Genomic DNA, 22,352 nt, shown 5'->3' with positions numbered 1-22,352 from the left:
ACTGAGTCTCACTGGATCCTGAGCAGGTGACTCAGGACTGATTTTCACAGCTGATATAATTTGTGTTGTTTCTCTTCATCATTCTTCTACAAAAATCAAACTGTAGTTCTATTGTGGTTGCTTTTTCTCTCTCTGTTCCAGGTCACTTCCTCTTAGGCAATGATCTACCCTCGTCTTGAGGAGATCCAGATAGCTGTTAATTGAACCAAGAAGCAGAATAGAGAGGGCTATTGATGGTAGTTTTCCCTCAATAAATAAAAATAAATGTATTGCTATATCTTGCTTCCTGCAGGGTCATTGTTTTCATTGGCAGGAAGAGACCCTATGGGGAGGTCCTGGGGCTAATTTCATTTGCACCCTTGGAAGTCAGATCATGCCCAACAGACTCAGTAGGAGAGAACAGTAACACCAGTCCAGGCCAGTTCAGCTGAGGTCTGTGCAAATGTAATCTTTTCCCTGCATGGACTTTCTTCTTGGCCCTACAGCTTGCAATCCCTTGAGTGGAAAAGAAAAGGTTTTAAAAAGAGGCTTTAAAGAGAACTGTGTGGCTTGTGTAGAATCAGGGAGTATTCAGCACAAACTCTTCTCTGAATTCTTAAGGCACTGTGAGGATGTCTCTTTATGGGATTCTGCCCCTCCCTATAGAAAAACAAAGACTCCCATTAACACTTCTGCCTTCTCTGAAATGCTGGAGAAAGCTTCCTTCCTTCTCTTTCCAGCTCTGATTTTTTCTTCCCCAGCAAGGAGTATTGGAGAATCACTGTGCCCACTAGGCTGGCTCTGGTGCTGGTTCTTCTTTGCTTTCACTTCTTTCAGCTTCCCCTCTCTTCTCCTACTCCCCCTCTCCTGCCCCCAGGCAACAAACACCCCAGAAGAGGCCTTTCATTATTCCACCTCATCCTAATCCACCCTACTCACTTTTCTTTACCTGCAGTGGGAAAGACCTGCAGTCCTATAGCCCAGGACTCAAGGGCAGCTAGGTAGAAGGCCTTGACACATTATCTGACCTGGCTTATTTATTGGGCAAGTTGATACTGTATTCTGATGCTTTTCTGGCTCTTTGAGTATGGAAGGGAGGAGTGTAATTAGCTCCTCCAATCTAAGCACACTTTATATAGTTGTATTATAATCAGTTATGTAACCACTATATTCCCCATACAACAGCAAGAAATTTGAGAAGAGAATCCATATGATTCACTTTGGATTTCCACAGCATCCAGCCAGTGCTTTGCTCACGGTGCCTATCTCTTAAATATTTATTGAATTAAATCATGAATACACAATTTCTAAAAGTTCAATTATTATATGTGGATAAATAGATATATGCCAGTATGGATATATGCATATATATGTGACAAATGATTTATATATAATAGTACAATATTAAAAGAGTAGGGAATAGAAAAAAGTCTATCAAATCACCATAATCTTACAACCTGAATGTAACTACACACTATGAAGTGCAGTGAAGCGAATTTTCTTCTGTTCTTTCTTTCTCTTATATAAATTTATATTTACTTGGTTATAATCAGTTTATATACAACTTATATTTTTTTCTCTGGCTATACTTTTTGTTTGTTTTTAAGATGATATTTTTAGAGCAGTTTTAGGTTCACAGCAAAATTAAGTGGAAGGTACGGAGATTTCCCATATACCTCCCAACCCCACACATGCAATAGCTTCCGCCATTATCAACATCTCCCAGCAGAGTGGTACATTTGTTACATTTGGTATAATTTGGTACAATTATTATATTTGACACATGAACCTTATAGACATATAATAACCCAAAGCCCAGAGTTTATATTCGGGTTCACTCTTGGTGGTGTACCTTCTATCAGTTTCAAAAAATGTATAATGATATGTATCCATCATACACAGTATTTTCACTGCCCTAAAAATCCTCTGTGCTCCACCTATTCATTCTTTGCCCCAAGGATACACGTTTCATATAATGTAAATGTCTTTCTGTATTGCGCCACAGTCTTCCAGTCAATCATACTTAACAATGGCTACATAGTATTCTACCCAGTGAATGCACCATAGGCTACAAAAACAGTTTCCTAACTTTGGATACTTAGGTTGTTGCAAATTTCTTTTTTATTAAAAATGATGGGGCTTCCCTGGTGGCGCAGTGGTTGAGAGTCTGCCTGCCAGTGCAGGGGACATGGGTTCGAGCCCTGGTCTGGGAGGATCCCACATGCTGTGGAGCAACTGGGCCCGTGAGCCACAATTGCTGAGCCTGCGCGTCTGGAGCCTGTGTTCCGCAACAAGAGAGGCCGCGATAGTGAGAGGCCCGCGCACCGCGATGAAGAGTGGCCCCCACTCGCCGCAACTGGAGAAGGCCCTCGCACAGAAACGAAGACCCAACACAGCCATAAATGGATAAATAAATAAATAAATAAAATTAAAAAAAAAAAAAAATGATGGAAGGAACATTTTTGTGCTTAACACTACTTCCTTTTTTGCTTGTTTGTTTCACTTACTGCTTTTATAATGAATTCTCAGAATAGAAATCTTCATGTCAAAAGGGTATATATTTTTATATCTCTTGATACAAATTGCTAAATGAAAGTTCACACCATAAGCCCACTAACCATCCCTTATCCAACGAGGTACTTTAAGAACTAAGGAAAACAGAAACTCGTGAATTATTTATTTTAAATGTGGCCATTTCAATAGAAGCAGCTCTGTGTCTACTACAGCCCAACCTCAAAAGAGTAATGCATACACACACAAAAAAACATATTTCTCTATGTGAAAGAGAACATAGCTTTAACTGAAAAAATGTCATCTAAAACTGTAATGATTAAACATTATAAATACTAACTTCATGTTAAATAAAATTATAACTATATTGCAACAGCAACAACAACAAAAAAATGGTACATTACTTTATCTTGCCAACAGCTGTGTATAAAAGTACCACTTTCACCAAACTCTCCGAAAGGGGATATTACAACTGTTGGATTTTTATTTTATTTTATAAGTCAATAAATGATTACTTTATTCCACAAAAATTTAATGTGAGTGTACAGTGCCTTTGACCTAGAGACATAAAGGTTCTCAGCCTTCACCAGATTCCCATATAAATAATAGAATAATAATAATATAAAACAGAAATTACAATACTTTCTTAAATCTCCAAATTTGTGACTATTAATTGAGTAATGTTGGTCTACTCTCCCTCATTGCTGAGACCACCTCCCTCATGCCAATCTCATAGGAAAAGTGATTCAAATTCTGGTTAAATACTGCATGGCCTGCACAGCTATAGTGGCAGTTAAACATCCAAAGAATATTGGTTAATAAAAAAATAAATCATCCCCCAAAACTTATTCAATGAAAAAAATTACTGTAAGCAAAGTTAAATGACAAATTGGGAAAAATATTTGAAATATGTAACAGAGACCTAATATATAAAGAGGACCTAGAAAGAGCATTAAGAAAAAAGACACCAATAAAGTAAATGGACAAAAAAAAAAAAACACAAAAATCGGGCTGGCCAAAAAGTTCGCTCGTGTTTTTCCATTGCATTTTACAGAAAAACCTGAACGAACTTTTTTGCCAACCCAATATTAATAGCTCACAGAAAAGTAATGGCTCTTAAACATATGAAAAGATGCTCGCTGAAAGCAGGGATTGGCACACTATGGCTCACAAGCCAAATCTGACCAGCTGTCTGTTTTGTTATTGGCACATAGCCATGCCCATTCATTTATGTTTTGTCTATGTCTGCTTGCATGCTACAACACAGAGTTGAGAGTTAGAATAGAAACTGTATGGCCTACAAAGCTGAAAATATTTACAATCTAGCTCTTTAAAGAAAAAGTTTCCTGACCTATGACCTAGAGAAACAAAAATTAAATGACATCTAGATATTATTTTTTATCTATCAGACTGTCAAAAATCCAACAGTTTGAAAATACTATAACAGGGTTTTCTCATACATCTTATAAGCAGTAAATTTGTGAAACTCTTTAAATGCCAATTTGGTAATACTTATCATAAATAATAATTATTATACACTTGATCCAGCAATTCTACTTTTGAGAATTTATTCTACAAATGCACTTGAAAACGTATGTATGCCACGGTTATTTATTGCAGGTTTGTTGTCCTGTTTGAAAAGATTTGAACCATTCCCACTGGCCATGACTGGTTAAACTATGATTCCTCTGTACAATGGAACAGTGTGTAGTTGTCTAAAAGAATGAGGAAGCTCTCTATACACTGCTATTAAATACAATATTTTCAAAATACATTCTTCAGTGAAAAAAGTGAAGTACAAAACAGTATATAGGATATGCTACCTGTGTATAACAGTGGGGCAGGTGAGACTGTATGCTCATATTTTCTTATATCTGCACAAAGAACTCTGGAAAGATGCAGAGAAGCCTGGTATGGATCAAATTTGGGGACTAGAAGTAGGAGACAGCACTGGAGTAAGACTTCTTACTACATGTCATTTTGTATTGTTTGATGACTGAGCAATATTCATTCACTAACTTGTTGAGCATCTAATAGGTGCCAGGCACTATTCTAGATGCTGAGGATATAGCAGTAAATAAACGAAACACAAATCTCTGTGCTCTTAGGAGTTTACATTCTAGTAAGCTAGTAAGGAGATGGATAATAAACAAGATAAATAAATAAAATAGGTGGTATGTTAGGTGGTGATAAGGAGAAAACAGAAAAAATAGGAAGGAAGATATGATATGTTAAATGTGTGTGGGAGGGAAGGAGGTAGAAAAAGTGACCAAAAGGAATCTCACTGAGAAGGTGATTTTTAAAGAAAAATCTAAAAAGAATGGAAGAGTGAGGCTGGAGAATGTATTATCAATTCAAAACATTAAATTAAAAAGAGCAATCATTCAGCTTAATCTTTCTAACAATCATCCTAGAAGTTATTAATGAGGTTATTATTATTAATGAGATTATTATCCTCATTTTAAATTGTTATATTATGATCCCAAGGGGTTGCTTTCAAGTAGTTAGAACAAGAAGTGTTTACTGCTCCAATCCAAGTGCTGAGATAGAGGAAACCAAACACGTGTAGGGAGAACACATGGATGATTCTTAGGTGGATGGGCACCTAAGCCAGAGTAGGGAATAAGGAGAGAAGATGACTGAGAGAGTTCTAAAGACTGGGAAGGAGTTAGCCAGTCCAAGACTGAATGGAAGAATTCCTGGATAAGGAAATAACTGCAAAAGAGATGAGAAAAGGCTAGGCAGGTGGTTTAGAATAATTGAAGTGAGGCCTTGGTCAGGGAGGACTATAATTAAATAAGAGCATGGAGAAGTCAAGGTTAGACAAGAAAAACCCTGGTAAGCCACATAAAAAACTGCAGATTGGAGTATCTCAAACCATCCCTAAGTTCCTTCCCTCTTGCTTGTCTCTATTCTAGCATGTTTTCTAAACCTTGGCACGACCTACATCTTGAAAAGTTAATTCTTTGTCATAGGGGTTGTCCTATGCATTGTAGTATGTTTCTCCACCCACTGGATGATACTAGCAGCAACCCTCACCTGTTGTTATAGCCAAAAATGTGTCCAGACATTGGCAGAAATCCCCCTACTGTGCAAAATCACCCCTGATTATGAACCATTGGTCTGGAAGTTGAAAAGGCTAGAATTCTCATTTTTCCAGCCTCTCTTACAGCTATAAATGGCCATGTGACACAGGTCTAGCCAATGAAACATGGGACGAGGTCGACTGGAACCTCCTTCCTTTTTCATCTGTCTTTCAATCTTGAATCAAAAGGCAAGAGCAACAGCAGCCATTTTGCAGCCATGAGATGACAAGCATAAAAGAAAGGTCATGAGAATCACAGAGAATCTGGCCCCTACATTTTTGAGCTAATGCTAGCAACCACCTACCTCCAGACTTCTTGTTATGTGGGTAAGATAATTCCTATGTGTTTAGAACACCAAATTGAAGGTTTCTACTATTTGCAGCTGAAAACAACTCTAACTGTTAAACCATAAAAAAGTGTTTGGGTTTTATCCTTGATATAATGAGGATCCACAAAGAGATTCTAAAAAGTAAAAAGGATTGCATCATCACGCTTACATTTTAGAAACATCATTTCACTACAAAACACAGATTGGAGGTTGGTAGACCATAGAAAATGCCATTATGGCAAAGCAGGCAAAAACATGAATGAGCTTAAACCAACTCAGTTATAGTGGGAATAAAGTAGAAGGGAGGCATTTCAGGGACATTGAAAGGTGAAATGGACCAACTGTAAGTGATTGGATATGGGCAGTGAAGAAGATGCATCAAAGGCTAAAAATCATATTTCTAGTATAGGTGATGCCCTAGATGGTACACAAAATAAGGAGTATATTTAATTTGCAAACAATGCTACTGATAAGGGATTAATTTCCAAAATATACAAACAGCTCATACAGCTTAATATTAAAAAAACAAAAACCCAATCAAAAAATGGGCAGAAGACCTAAATAGACATTTCTCCAAAGAAGACATACAGATGGCCAACAAACACATGAAAAGATACTCCACATCACGAATTATTAGAGAAGCGCAAATCAAAACTCTAATGAGGTATTACCTCACACCAGTCAGAAGGGCCATCATTAAAAAGTCTATAAATAATAAATGCTGGAGAGAGTGTGGAGAAAAAAGAACCCTCCTACACTGTTGATGGGAATGTTAGTTGGTACAGCCACTATGGAGAACATTATGGAGGTTCCTTAAAAAAGTAAAAATAGTTACCATGTGATCCTGCAATCTCACTCTTGGGCATATATCTGGAGAAAACTCTAATCAAAAAGATAGATGCACCCCAATGTTCATAGCAGCACTATTTACAATAGCCAAGACATGGAAGCAACCTAAATGTCCACTGACAGATGAATGGATAAAGATGTGGTATATATATATATATATATACATATATATATGTATATATATACACAATGGGATATTACTTCACATAAAGAATGAATGAAATGATGCTATTTGCAGCAACATGGATGGACCTAGAAATCATCATACTAGTGAAGCAAATCAGAAAGAGAAAGACAAATATCATATGATATCACTTATATGTGGAATCTAAAAAAATGATACAAATGAACTTATTTACAAAACAGGAATAGACTCACAGACATAGAAAACAAACTTATTACCAAAGGGGAAAGGTGGGGAGGGATAAATGAAGAGTTTGGGATGAACATATACACACTACTATATACAAAATAGGTAAACAACAAGGTCCTACTGTATAGCACAGGGAACTATACTCAATATCTTGTGATAACCTATAATGGAAATGAATCTGAAAAAGAATATATATATATATTCTTTTTATATATATAAAATATATACATTCTTTTACATGTAAAAGAATATATATATTTAAATATATATTTTTCATATATTACATATATTATACATATAATATATATGTATATCTGAATCACTTTGATGTATACTTGAAACTAACACAACATTGTAAATTAACTATAGTTCAATTTTTAAAAAGGAAACATATTTAAAGGGGACAATATTCCATTCCAGGCCAGGTTCAATTTGAAACACTTATGGCACATCTAAGTGGTAACGTTCAGGTCATTTAGATACTCAGCTAGAGAAGTCAGAAAAGAGTAAGGCAGTGGTAATTATATATATATATATATATATATATATATATATATATATATATATATATATATATATACGTATATATATGTATATATATATATTCATTCATTTATTTATTTATATACACACATATATATATTTCAAATTTTTAAATTTCAATAAAATAACATTACTTATTACAAAACTAATATCAATGACATATAGAACACATAAATACATCTAAGCAAAAGAGAATTAAAAATACACAGACACATACTCATACAATCCCAGCATCCAGATATAGTTTGTAGTAAAATGTGGTTATATATACATATGAATATACACACATAATGGGATTATACTGTATATGCTGTGTGGTAACAGGCTTTGTTTACTTAACAGCACATCATAAATATCTTTCTACTTAAATTAATATTCACCTACATTTTTTTTTTACTATTATAAACAGTTCTGAGATAAACTGTCTTCACAGTAAAATTTTGACCCATATCCCTAATTATTTCATTAGGATAAATTCCTAGTTGTGGAATTGCTGGCTAAATGCTATATGTGGTTTTAAGGCTTTTGACATTTGTTCCCAAATCATTTTCTAGAGAGGCTGTAGCAATTTATAATCCCATCAGCAATATGTGCAAGTACTCATCTCCCTACACTTTCTCCAAAACTGAAATTATAAACGTAATCACTCAAATATTTGAGAATTTTATAAAATTAAAATGTTAACCTCACTGTTGGTTTCATTTTGCATTTGTTTAATTGCTAGACATTGAGCTGCTTATGTTTTACCAGTAATCTGTATTTTTTCTTCGGCAAACTGCTGATTCTTATCCTTTGTCCACTTTTCTTTTGGGACACTTATCCTTTGTTAATTTGTAAGAGCTCTTTATATATTAACTTTAATCCTTCTTCATTAATGCTACCTTTTTTTCTTAGTTTGCATTTGCCAACTACGGGTACATTTTGATAAACAGATATTTAAAATTATACCTTGGTCAAGGTTTGAAATGGGTATTGTGAAGAATGGGAACAAGATGTATCCAAAAGCAAATAGAAAGAATGACACAGTATTACAAAGCCTCAGCTAAGGCCAAATTCCATGAATTTCTTAATGGTTTCAATCTGCAAAGTTGTAACAGTGTTTGGTTACTTGAGTGCAGAGGGAAAAAGGGGAGAAAGAAGGGTTTACTTAAGAGTTGGGATTTTTGCCTGTTGGTTTAATCAGAAACTAGACAAAGGAATAAGGGAGTTATGTGTATTAGCAAGTGTGTTCCTGAAATGATGGACCACGTGGATGAGGCAACTGATAAGCTGGGAGAAAATAGGAGCGGTTAGGGGCTGTTATGTTCACCTTCATATTTTAAATTTTTTAATTCATTTCCTTTATAGTCAGGCAGTATTCTGAATCACACTCAGAATGAATTTTTAGCCACCAAGTCTGTTTACTTGATCTAATGCATTTTATTTTAGCCACTCCACTTTCCATTTCCTTTCCTTTTCTTTTTATCTCAGCCCGTATTCACTTAAAAGAAGCATTATCTTCCTGCATCCTAAGCAATATTTAATTCCAGAATATGGAGTGGGAAGGAAAAAGGTTGAAGGGGAGAGAAAAACAGGGCCATGTACCCTTTCACCTTAACAAGATCATAAGACACATGGTAAACACCAGGGCATTCAATGATCACAACTCAGGGTCATCCTGGACAAAATGAAAAGCCGCCAGGTACTTCTTGTGCTGAGTAGAGTTCCAAAGTCCAGAAGCCTGTTTGCTCTCACCCAAGATATTTTCTTACAACAGCTTATTTGCAAGTGTCATCTGAGGCCTGGAAACTCCAGACCCTCCCTGCCACACCCCACTTCATTTTGGGGCGTCTTCACTATAGAGTTGAGGAGATCATCAATTTAATTGCTTATGAAAACATGATACCAGAGTTTTAAACATCTCTTTTCCAGCTCCAGTGTCCTTTCTCTCCAGAATAGCCTAGAAGAAAAAGCAGAACTGAGATTCCTCTGATGTGTGGGTGCCCAGGCAAGGAGGCCCCAGGCACTGAACTTCCTTTGGGAGGTGAGGAGCTGACTGATGACCTGAGCCTTCGCTGATCTGAAAAGGGAGAACCCTGGACTTGAGGCATGTGAAGACTACATGCTGCATCTTGCCAACCACAAAGGAGCCAGCCAGGCTCCTGAGAAGTCCTCCTTTCTAAAATCAGGTTGCACGTCATCCAAGATGTTCTTTCAACAAAAAGCCATGAACTTCCTTTATCCTCAACCTTAGCTCAGATTTGCCATTGTAAATAGACATGTCAGGTTTTGTACCTGAACTCTGAGGTCACCACATATCAACCCTGACCAGAGAACTAGAAAGTAAAACCAGTCCCCCAGGGGAAATGTAATCAGAACCTCAGTCCCTTCCTTTTATACAACAAACAGCGACATAAGGCCAAATAAAATAAAGAAAAGCAAACTACCAAAACCTTAAAAGCTCACTCAAGCAGCAGAAAATCAATTTGGTCATTCAAACTATTCAGCATTTTCATGTATTTTTTTTTAATTTCAGCTTTATTGAGGTATATTTTCATGTATTTTTAAATGACTCCTTTTATATGAACAGCACCTGTTCTCAAGAAATGATCTTGAGGAGAAAGTCAGCCATCTTTCTAAAAGAAAATAACTTTGAACCAAGGAGGGAGCAAATATCAGACTCTCCCAGACTCACATACTTTCTGTCTCCATGTCTCCCAGAAGGTTATCAAACTTCTCACACAACCCCCCAAACACAGACCACACATAAACACACACACACACACACACACACACACACACACACACACACACCCTGGGTGGAGCTGAGAACAACTGCATAGAAATAATCAGGCTGAGGATACTCCATTCTGGCCTTACATATCAGAGTTAAATACTTAATGACAGAAGCCAACAGTAGCCCCAGGCTACTTCATTCACTCGAGCCCAAAAGGAAACCAAACATTTTTCAGCAAGATAAAGCTCTTAGAACCCCCCATTTGCCAGATTAGAGAAAGCTTAAGTTTCAAACCAGAAAACTTTTCATCTCAAAACTCAGTACCACAGAGCCCCTCTGTTAGGAGGGGCATTTCTCTCCTGAGCATAAGACCAGAGATGGCCACCCAGGAGATGGCTCTACCCAGCCCCAGGCCTCAGACCTGGCCCAGCTGAGACTGAACAACTACCTGAGACAAAGGAATAGGCCTCTAGGATATTGCTGAGCAAAGCCATGTCCACGAACTCGGGGATCACCAGCTCCGTGTTGTAGCAGAAGGGCAGCCTCGATGTGACATCCAGAAAAGGCCTCCTGGAGATGCTTCAGCTGGATCAAGGTGGCCACCCTCCCTCTCTTCTCTTCTGTTTGGGAACACAAAGTGAGTGATGAGAACACATTCTGATTTCCTGAGGCTGTGTGCCAGGTAGCCTGGGCTCAAAAACAAAAACCAGTCCAACCTTCCCAGCCAGGGGGCTGCAAAGATCTGAGATCTTGTACTCTGCTCTAACAGCTTCTTGGCTTTCAAAGAAGCAGCAACTCCTTAAATCTGTTTTTCCTGGCCTTTCTCCTTTCTCTTCCCCATCTCCTCCCAATTTCCCATTTTAACACTTCTCCCTCACCTTTCCTTGATCCTTTTTATTGCATTCTTCCTGGTTTGCCTATGAGGTGCAGTCCATCATCACTTTAATCACTGCATTTTAACCCCAAGCCACAGCCTGCTTTTCACCTGGCTCTGCTTTCCCCTGTACTGATGGCACTTGTGTACTTTGATCAGTTTGCTTCATCCCACGTATCACCAAATGTGCATTCTTGGCAATGGGTCAGAGCTGACAATTTCAGAACTCCCAAAGTGGTTCTAAAATGCCCCCAAGAACTTGGGAGCTCGAGCCTGCTACCTGCCCCTAGCTCCATGACTCCACCTGTGACTGTGATGGGCCAACCAAACACACATGCACTGCCACAAATGGCCCATCAAAGGAACTGATCACCAGGGTTCAGAACAGGAACTTGGGATCTCAGTATTCAGTGGCTCAGCCTCTGGCTGGGGGAGTTCATTCTTTCCCCAGCTGCTGCTGCTGCTCAGAACCAGCATTATCATTACCCAGTACATTCAGGGAAGCCCTGGCAGAGAGCTGAGGATTTCAAGTGGCAGAGATCTTAATGACTCCTATTCAATGCCACTCTATCTGAAGACAGGGAACTGAGTCACAGGGTATGGAAGGATGTCACGTTAGGGAAAGCTAGGGAAGCAGAAGGTTCCAGTCCTTGCAGAAGAAACAAGTTCTTAGGTGGGTCACAGACATTGGTAACATGGATCACATTTAGAGGGCCTGGAGAGCTGCAATTCCATAGGTGGATGGAATGGGTCACAACAGATAAGACAACTCTCACTTTGGTGAATTCCAGTGGGCTCAGGGAAGACCAAAGCAAGAAAAGACAGACCAACCCATAGGTAGGACAGAAATGAACACAAGGTCCTTGGAGCAGCCAGAGGCCCAGAGAGTGGCAGATGAGGAGTGGGAGCCTGGGGGCTCTGAGAAAGGGCTAGCTATTGCTGAGGGACCCCTGTACCTCTGAGTCTTCAGCAGTCATTTGAGTTCCTAAAAGGTGACAGCTGATGATACAGGTGAAGACTTGGAACCACCACCCTGAGTTCAGAAACTGCTCTGCAGGTCTGAGGACTTCAGGACCTAGGAAGAGAGTGAAGCCACTGGAATATTTCTGAGTATATAGTAGAACAAAGCTGTTTCAGGTCCATTACTTCCTTTCTATCCCCACTAATCCTACTATAGTGCAAGTCTTATCATTTTATTTCTGTGAGTTTTCCAACAGTCTCCTATCTGATGCTTCTGCAAATACCTCTTCCTATTCAATCTAGCACCCACTCTTACCAACAGGGTTATCTTTATAAAATACAAATCTGATCACTTCACTCTATAGTCCAACCCTTCATTAATGTTAAGAAGTTTAATCCCCATTAATCTTCTTAACACAAAACACATCCACTTTCACAATATCTGACCTCTATTTTAGCTCTTAATTCATCTCCTACCCAAGTCTACACTCTTACACATATACACAGAGATACAAGTATGCCTAATGCTTCAACAATACCAGATTACTTTCAGTTCCCCAAATACACTAAGCTCTTTTATCTTTTCATGCTTTTAGTTATGCCCTTCCTTTTGCCTAAATGTCCCTCCTCCTTGGCTAATGTTTCCTGTAAGAGAGAATTCAAAAGTTCTACTGTAGTCTCAAAATCCTAAAGACTTCCTTTTTTCAGAAATAGAAAAATCCATACTAAAATTCATATGGAATGTCAAGCAATCCAAATTACTAAAACAATCCTAATAAAAAAAACAAAGCTGGAAGTCTCACACTTCCTCATTTCAAAACATATTACAAAGCTACAGTAATCAAAACAGTGCAGTACTTGCATAAAGACAGGCATATGGATAAATGGAATAAAATAGAGAGCCCAGAAATAAAACCTTACATATATGGTTAAATTATTTTCAACAAGAGACCATTCAATTTGGAAAGAATAGTCTTGTTGAGAAAACTGGATATCCACATGCAAGAAAATGAAGTTCAACCCTTACCTTACACCATATTAAAAAAAATTTAACTAAAAATGGATAAAAGACCTAAGTGGAAGAGCTAAAACTATAAAGCTCTTAGAAGAAAACATGGAAGAAGAGCTTCATGACACTGGATTTGGAAATGATTTCTTGGACTTGACACCAAAAGCACAGGCAACAAAATAAAAATAGATAAGTTGGACTACATCAAAACTTAAAACTTGTGTGCATCAAAGGATACAATCAACAGAGTGAAAAGCAACCCATGGAATGGGAGAAAATATTTGCAAATCATATATCTGATGAGGGATTAATATCTAGATTATAGAGAACTCCTACAACACAACAACAGCAAAAAACAAACAACCTGATTAAAAAATGGACAAAGGATTTGAATAGACCTTTCTTCAAGGAAGATTCATGAATGACCAATAAGCACATGAAAAGATGCTCAACGTCACTAATCATTAGGGAAACACAAATCAAAAACACAATGAGATACGATCCCACATCCATTAGGATGGTTACTATCAAAAAAAAAAAAAACAGAAAATAGTAAGTGTTGGAAAGGATTGGAGAGGAACCCTTGTACTGTTGATGGGAAGGTAAAATTGTGAAAGCACTATGGAAAAGAGTGTGGCAGTTTCTCAAAAAATTAAAAATAGAATTACCATATGATTCAGCAATTCCCCTCTGGATCTACACCTAAAAGAATTGAAAGCAGGGACTTGAACAGATATTTGTACACAAATTATGATGAAGCATTATTATGACAGCCTAAAGATAAATCAATCAAAGTGTCTATTCACAGACAAATGGATAAACAAAATGTGGTATATGCATACAATGGAATATTACTCACAGTCTTAAAAAAGAATGAAATTCGGACACATGCACAACATGGATGAACCTTGAGGACATTATGCTAAGTGAAGTAAGCCAGTCACAAAAGAACAAATATGGTATGATTCCACTTATATGAAGCACCTAGAGTAGTCAAATTCATAGACAGAAGGCAGAATGGTGGTTGTCAGGGGTTGGGAGAAGGGAGAAATAGGAAATTATGTTTAATGGGTACAGAGTACAAACTTTCAGTTTTGCAAGATGAAAAGTGTTCTGGATATGGATAATGATAATGGTTGCACAACAAAGTATATGTACTTGATGCCACTGAGCTGTACACTTAAAAATGGTTAAAATAGCAAATTTTATGTTATACGTATTTTACAATTTTTAAAATTAATAATAATAATAATAAATATAAGATGTTGATGAGATACAACAATGAATTTTTTTTAAAACATCTTTATTGAAGTATAATTGCCTTACAATGGTGTGTTAGCTTCTGCTTTATAACAAAGTGAATCAGTTATACATATACAATATGTTCCCATATCTCTTCCCTCTTGCATCTCCCTCCCTCACACCCTCCCCATCCCACCCCTCTAGGTGGTCACAAAGCACTGAGCTGATCTCCATGTGCTATGCGGCTGCTTCCCACTAGCTATCTATTTTACATATGGTAGTGTATATATGTCCATGACACTCTCTCACCCTGTCACATCTCACCCCACCCACTCCCCATATCCTCAAGTCAATTCTCTAGTAGGTCTGTGTCTTTATTCCCGTCTTGCCACTAGGTTCTTCATGACAGTTTTTTTTCCCCCTTAGATTCCGTATATATGTGTTAGCATACTGTATTTGTTTTTCTCTTTCTGACTTACTTCACTCTGTACGACAGACTCTAACTCCATCCACCTCATTACAAATACCTCCATTTCATTTCCTTTTATGGCTGAGTAATATTCCATTGTATATATGTGCCACATCTTCTTTATCCATTCATCCAATGATGGACATTTAGGTTGCTTCCATGTCCTGGCTATTGTAAATAGAGCTGCAATGAACATTTTAGTACATGACTCTTTTTGAACTATGGTTTTCTCAGGGTATATGCCCAGTAGTGGGATTGCTGGGTCGTATGGTAGTTCTACTTGTAGTTTTTTAAGGAACCTCCATACTGTTCTCCATAGTGGCTGTATCAATTTACATTCCCACCAACAGTGCAAGAGTGTTCCCTTTCCTCCACACCCTCTCCAGCATTTATTGTTTCTGGATTTTTTGATGATGGCCATTCTGACCGGTGTGAGATGATATCTCATTGTAGTTTTGATTTGCATTTCTCTAATGATTAATGATGTTGAGCATTCTTTCATGTGTCTGTAGGCCATCTGTATATCTTCTTTGGAGAAATGTCTATTTAGGTCTTCTGCCCATTTTTGGATTGGGTTGTTCGTTTTTTTGTTATTGAGCTGCATGAGCTGCTTGTAAATCTTGGAGATTAATCCTTTGTCAGTTGCTTCATTTGCAAATATTTTCTCCCATTCTGAGGGTTGTCTTTTGGTCTTGTTTATGGTTTCCTTTGCTGTGCAAAAGCTTTTAAGTTTCATTAGGTCCCATTTGTTTATTTGTGTTCTTATTTCCATTTCTCTGGGAGCTGGGTCAAAAAGAATCTTGCTGTGATGTATGTCATAGAGTGTTCTGCCTATGTTTTCCTCTAAGAGTTTGATAGTGTCTGGTCTTACACTTAGGTCTTTAATCCATTCTGAGTTTATTTTTGTGCATGGTGTCAGGGAGTGTTCTAATTTCATACTTTTACATGTACCTGTCCAATTTTCCCAGCACCACTTATTGAAGAGGCTGTCTTTTCTCCACTGTATATGCTTGCCTCCTTTATCAAAGATAAGGTGACCATATGTGTGTGGGTTTATCTCTGGGCTTTCTATCTTGTTCCACTGATCTATATTTCTGTTTTTGTGCCAGTACCAAACTCTCTTGATTACTGTAGCTTTGTAATATAGTCTGAAGTCAGGGAGCCTGATTCCCCCAGCTCCATTTTTCGTTCTCAAGATTGCTTTGGCTATTCGGGGTCTTTTGTGCTTCCATACAAATTGTGAAATTTTTTGTTCTAGTTCTGTGAAAAATGCCAGTGGTAGTTTGATAGGGATTGCATTGAATCTGTAGATTGCTTTGGGTACTTGAGTCATTTTCACAATGTTGATTCTTCCAATCCAGGAACATGGTATATCTCTCCATCTATTTGTATCATCTTTAATTTCTTTCATCAGTGTCTTATAATTTTCTGCATACAGGTCTTTTGTCTCCTTAGGTAGGTTTATTCCTAGATATTTTATTCTTTTTTTACAATGGTAAACGGGAGTGTTTTCTTAATTTCACTTTCAGATTTTTCATCATTAGTGTATAGAAGGCAAGAGATTTCTGTGCATTAATTTTGTATCCTGCTACTTTACCAAATTCATTGATTAGCTCTAGGAGTTTTCTGGTAGCATCTTTAGGATTCTCTATGTATAGTATCATGTCATCTGCAAACAGTGACAGCTTTACTTCTTCTTCTCTGATTTGGATTCCTTTTATTTCTTTTTCTTCTCTGATTGCTGTGGCTAACACTTCCAAAACTATGTTGAATAATAGTGGTGAGAGTGGGCAACCTTGTCTTGTTCCTGATCTTAGTGGAAATGGTTTCAGTTTTTCAGCATTGAGGACAATGTTGGCTGTGGGTTTGTCATATATGGCCTTTATTATGTTGAGGAAAGTTCCCTCTATGCCTACTTTCTGCAGGGCTTTTATCATAAATGGGTGTTGAATTTTGTTGAAAGCTTTCTCTGCATCTATTGAGATGATCATATGGTTTTTCTCCTTCAATTTGTTAATATGGTGTATCACATTGATTGATTTGCGTATATTGAAGAATCCTTGCATTCCTGGGATAAACCCCACTTGATCATGGTGTATGATCCTTTTAATGTGCTGTTGGATTCTGTTTGCTAGTATTTTGTTGAGAATTTTTGCATCTATGTTCATCAGTGATATTGGCCTGTAGATTTCTTTCTTTGTGACATCTTTGTCTGGTTTTGGTATCAGGGTGATGGTGGCCTCGTAGAATGAGTTTGGGAGTGTTCCTCCCTCTGCAATATTTTGGAAGAGTTTGAGAAGGATAGGTGTTAGCTCTTCTCTAAATGTTTGATAGAATTCACCTGTGAAGCCATCTGGTCCTGGGCTTTTGTTTGTTGGAAGGTTTTTAATCACAGTTTCAATTTCAGTGCTTGTGATTGGTCTGTTCATATTTTCTATTTCTTCCTGGTTCAGTCTCAGCAGTTTGTGCATTTCTAAGAATATGTCCATTTCTTCCAAGTTGTCCATTTTATTGGCATAGAGTTGCTTGTAGTAATCTCTCATGATCTTTTGTATTTCTGCAGTGTCACTGGTTACTTCTCCTTTTTCATTTCTAATTCTATTGATTTGAGTCTTCCCCCTTTTTCTCTTGATGAGTCTGGCTAATGGTTTATCAACTTTGTTTATCTTCTCAAAGAACCAGCTTTTAGTCTCATTGATTTTTGCTATTGTTTCCTTCATTTCTTTTTCATTTATTTCTGACCTGATCTTTATGATTTCTTTCCTTCTGCTGGCTTTGGGGTTTTTTTGTTCTTCTTTCTCTAATTGCTTTAGGTGCAAGGTTAGGTTGTTTATTCGAGATGTTTCCTGTTTCTTGAGGTAGGCTTGTATTGCTATAAACTTCCCTCTTAGCACTGCTTTTGCTGCATCCCATAGGTTTTGGGTCGTTGTATCTCCATTGTCATTTGTTTCTAGGTATTTTGTGATTTCCCCTTTGATTTCTTCAGTGATCACTTCGTTATTAAGTAGTGTATTCTGTAGCCTCCATGTGTTTGTATTTTTTACACATCTTTTCCTGTAATTGATATCTAGTCTCATAGCGTTGTGGTCGGAAAAGATACTTGATACGATTTCAATTTTCTTAAATTTACCAAGGCTTGATTTGTGACCCAAGATATGATCTATCCTGGAGAATGTTCCATGAGCACTTGAGAAAAATGTGTATTCTGTTGTTTTTGGGTGGAATGTCCTATAAATATCAATTAAGTCCATCTTGTTTAATGTATCATTTAAAGCTTGTGTTTCCTTATTTATTTTCATTTTGGATGATCTGTCAATTGGTGAAAGTGGGGTGTTAAAGTCCCCTACTATGATTGTGTTGCTGTCGATTTCCCCTTTTATGGCTGTTAGTATTTGCCTTATGTATTGAGGCGCTCCTATGTTGGGTGCATAAATATTTACAATTGTTATACCTTCCTCTTGGATCGATCCCTTGTTCATTATATAGTGTCCTTCTTTGTCTCTTGTAGTATTCTTTATTTGAAAGTCTATTTTGTCTGAAATGAGAATTGCTACTCCAGCTTTCTGTTGATTTCCATTTGCATGGAATATCTTTTTCCATCCCCTCACTTTCAGTCTGTATGTGTCTCTAGGTCTAAAGTGGGTCTCTTGTAGACAGCATATATATGGGTCTTGTTTTTGTATCCATTCAGCCAGCCTGTGTCTTTTGGTGGGAGCATTTAATCCATTTACATTCAAGGTAATTATCGATATATATGTTCCTATTCCCATTTTCTTAACTGTTTTGGGTTTGTTATTGTAGGTGTTTTCCTTCTCTTGTGTTTCTTGCCTAGAGAAGTTCCTTTAGCATTTGTTGTAAAGCTGGTTTGGTGGTGCTGAACTCTCTCAGCTTTTGCTTGTCTGTAAAGGTTTTAATTTCTCCATCACATCTGAATGAGATCCTTGCTGGGTAGAGTAATCTTGGTTGTAGGTTTTTCTCATTCATCACTTTAAGTATATCCTGCCACTCCATTCTGGCTTCCAGATTTTCTGCTGAAAGATCAGCTGTTAACCTTATGGGGATTCCCTTGTGTGTTATTTGTTGTTTTTCCCTTGCTGCTTTTAATATGTTTATTTTATATTTAATTTTTGACAGTTTGATTAATATGTGTCTTGGCGTGTTTCTCCTTGGATTTATCCTGTATGGGACTCTCTGTGCTTCCAGGACTTGACTAACTATTTCCTTTCCCATATTAGGGAAGTTTTCAACTATAATCTCTTCAAATATTTTATCAGTCCCTTTCTTTTTCTCTTCTTCTTCTGGGGCCCCTATAATTCGAACGTCGTTGCGTTTAATGTTGTCCCAGAGGTCTCTGAGACTGTCCTCAGTTCTTTTCATTCTTTTTTCTTTATCTTGCTCTGCAGTAGTTATTTCCACCATTTTATCTTCCAGGTCACTTATCCTTTCTTCTGCCTCAGTTATTCTGCTATTGATCCCATCTAGAGTATTTTTAATTTCATTTATTGTGTTTTTCATCGTTGCTTGGTTCCTCTTTAGATCTTCTATGTCCTTGTTAAATGTTTCTTGCATTTTGTCTATTCTATTTCCAAGATTTTGGATCATCCTTACTATAATTATTCTGAATTCTTTTTCAGGTAGACTACCTATTTCCTCTTCATTTGTTAGGTCTGGTGTGTTTTGACCCTGCTTCTTCATCTGCTGTGTGTTTTTCTGTCGTCTCATTTTGCTTATCTTACTGTGTTTGGGGTCTCCTTTTCACAGGCTGCAGGTTCCTAGTTCCCGTTGTTTTTGGTATCTGTCCCCAGTGGCTAAGGTTGGTTCAGTGGGTTGTGTAGGCTTCCTGGTGGAGGGAACTAGTGCCTGAGTTCTCGTGGATGAGGCTGGATCTTGTCTTTCTGGTGAGCACGTCCACGTCTGGTGGTTTATTTTGGGGTGTCTGTGGCCTTATTATGATTTTAGGCAGCCTCTCTGCTAATGGATGGGGCTGTGTTCCTGTCTTGCTAGTTGTTTGGCATAGGGTGTCCAGCACTGTAGCTTGCTGGTCGTTGAGTGAAGCTGGGTCTTGATGTTGAGATGGAGATCTCTGAGAGATTTTTGCCGTTTGGTATTATGTGGAGCTGGGAGGTCTCTTGTGGACCAGTGTCCTGAAATTGGCTCTCCCACCTCAGAGGCACGGACCTGATGCCTGGCTGGAGCACCAAGAGCCTTTCATCCACATGGCTCAGAGTAAAGGGAGAAAAAATAGAAAGAAAGAAAGAAAGAGGCTATAACATAGTGAAATAAAATAAAGCTATTATAAAGCAAAGCTATACAGACAAAATCTCACCCAGAAGCATATGCATATACACTCACAAAAAAAGGAAAAGTGGAAAAATTAATATATCCTGCTCCCAAAGTCCACCTCCTGATTTCGGATGATTCGTTGTCTATTCAGGTATTCAACAGATGCAGGCACATCAAGTTGTTTGTGGAGTTTTAATCCGCTGCTTCTGAGGCTGCTGGGAGAGATTTCCCCTTCTCTTCTCTGTTTGCACAGCTCCTGGGGTTCAGCTTTGGATTTGGACCTGCCTCTGCGTGTAGGTCGCCTGAGGGTGTCTGTTCCCCGCCCAGACAGGATGGGGTTAAAGGAGCAGCTGCTTCGGGGGCTCTGGCTCACCAAGGCCGCGGGGAGGGAGGGGTACAGAGGAGGCGGGGTGAGCCTGCGGCGGCAGAGGCCGGCGTGACGTTGCAGCAGCCTGAGGCGCGCCATGCGTTCTCCCATGGAAGTTGTCCCCGGGTCACGGGACCCTGGCAGTGGCGGGCTGCACAGGCTTCCGGGAGGGGCGGTGTGGAGAGTGACCTATGCTCGCACACAGGCTTTTTGGAGGCGGCAGCAGCAGCCCCAGAGTCTCATGCCCGTCTCTGGGGCCCACGCTGATCGCCGCGGCTCGCGCCAGTCTCTGGAGTTCATTTAGGCGGTGCTCTGAGTCCCCTCTCCTTGCGCGCCACGAAACAAAGAGGCAAGAAAAAGTCTCTTGCCTCTTCGGCAGCTGCAGACTTTTTCCCGGTCTCCCTCCCAGCCAGCTGTGGTGCGCTAACCCCTTCAGGCTGTGTTCACGCCGCCAACCCCAGTCCTCTCCCTGCGATCCGACTGAAGCTGAGCCTCAGCTCCCAGCCCCGCCTGCCCTGGCGGGTGAGCAGACAAGCCTCTCGGGCTGCTAAGTGCTGCTCGGCACTGAGCCTCTGTGCGGGAATCTCTCCGTTTTTTCCTCTGCGCCCCTGTTGCTGTGGGGTCCGCGCTGATAGCTGCAGCTCACGCCCGTCTCTTGAGTTCCTTTAGGCAGCGCTCTGAATCCCCTCTCCTCGCGCACCAGGAAACAAAGAGGGAAGAAATAGTCTCTTGCCTCTTCGGCAGCTGCAGACTTTTTCCCGGACTCCCTCCCGGCTAGCTGTGGTGCACTAACCCCTTCAGGCTGTGTTCACGCCGCCAACCCCAGTCCTCTCTCTGGGATCCGACCGAAGCCCGAGCCTCAGCTCCCAGCCACGCCCGCCAGGGCTGGTGAGTGCTGCTCAGCGCCGAGCCTCTGTGCGGGAATCTCTCCGCTTTGCCCTCCGCACCCCTGTGGCTGTGCTCTCCTCTGTGGCTCCGAAGCTTCCCCCGTCTGCCACCTACAGTCTCTGCCCACGAAGGGGCTTCCTAGTGCGTGGAAATCTTTCCTCCTTCATGGCTCCCTCCCACTGGTGCAGGTCCCATCCCTATTCTTTTGTCTCTGTTATTTCTTTTTTCTCTTTTGCCCTACCCAAGTACGGGGGGAGTTTCTTGCCTTTTGGGAGGTCTGACGTTTTCTGCCAGCGTTCAGTGGGTGTTCTGTAGGAGCAGTTCCACGTGTAGATGTATTTCTACTGTATCTGTGGTAAGGAAGGTGATCTCCACGTCTTACTCTTCCGCCATCTTCTCTCCTCCCCCCAGCAATGAATTTTAAAGGTTAAATTTTAAAGATTCTTTAGAGAATCCAGCAATCAAATATTGATTTTCAGTTAATGGGAATGGTAGCAGAATTATGAATATATTAAAATTAAAGTCAAAATACTATATGATATCACTTATATGTGGAATCTAAAAAATACAGCAAACTAGTGAATATAACAAAAAAGAAGAGGACTCGCAGATATAGAGAACAAACTAGTGCATCAGTGGGGAGAGGAAGGGGGGAGGGGCAATATAGAGTAGGGGATTCAGAAGTACAAACTATTATGTATAAAATAAGCTACAAGGACATATTGTACAACACAGGGAATATAGCTGATATTTTATAATAATTAAAAATGGAGTATAACCTTTAAAAACTGTGGGGACTTCCCTGGTGGCAGTGTGGTTAAGAATCCACCTGCCAATTCAGAGGACACAGGTTCAATCCCTGGTCCAGGAAGATC

At 39.1% G+C, this 22,352-nt stretch overlaps 1 protein-coding gene across 11 annotated transcripts in view; it reads right to left on the bottom strand.

Annotated features, from left to right (window-relative positions):
* EVA1A (eva-1 homolog A, regulator of programmed cell death) overlaps positions 1-22,352 on the bottom strand; it is an 83,110-nt gene that overhangs the window by 9,376 nt on the left and 51,382 nt on the right. For 4 of the 11 annotated variants that reach the window (XM_036873008.1, XM_036873009.1, XM_036873007.1 and 1 more), the window contains 2 exons: positions 12,216-12,334; positions 10,834-11,005 (listed from right to left, as the gene is read on the bottom strand). In XM_036873008.1, the coding sequence (XP_036728903.1) occupies positions 10,834-10,879 (46 nt within the window). In that variant the 5' untranslated portion in view covers positions 10,880-11,005; positions 12,216-12,334. Of the gene's footprint in view, positions 1-10,833; positions 11,006-11,101; positions 11,233-11,263; positions 12,154-12,215; positions 12,335-13,896; positions 13,915-22,352 lie in introns of those variants that run through there. The other 7 variants (XM_036873014.1, XM_036873017.1, XM_036873013.1 and 4 more) reach the window with 4 other exon arrangements.

This window comes from Balaenoptera musculus, chromosome 13 (assembly GCF_009873245.2).
Source record: "Balaenoptera musculus isolate JJ_BM4_2016_0621 chromosome 13, mBalMus1.pri.v3, whole genome shotgun sequence".
NCBI classification, from domain to species: Eukaryota; Metazoa; Chordata; class Mammalia; order Artiodactyla; family Balaenopteridae; genus Balaenoptera; species Balaenoptera musculus.
Note: the sequence above shows the minus strand (reverse complement) of the source record. Positions and strands in the feature narration are given on the sequence as shown.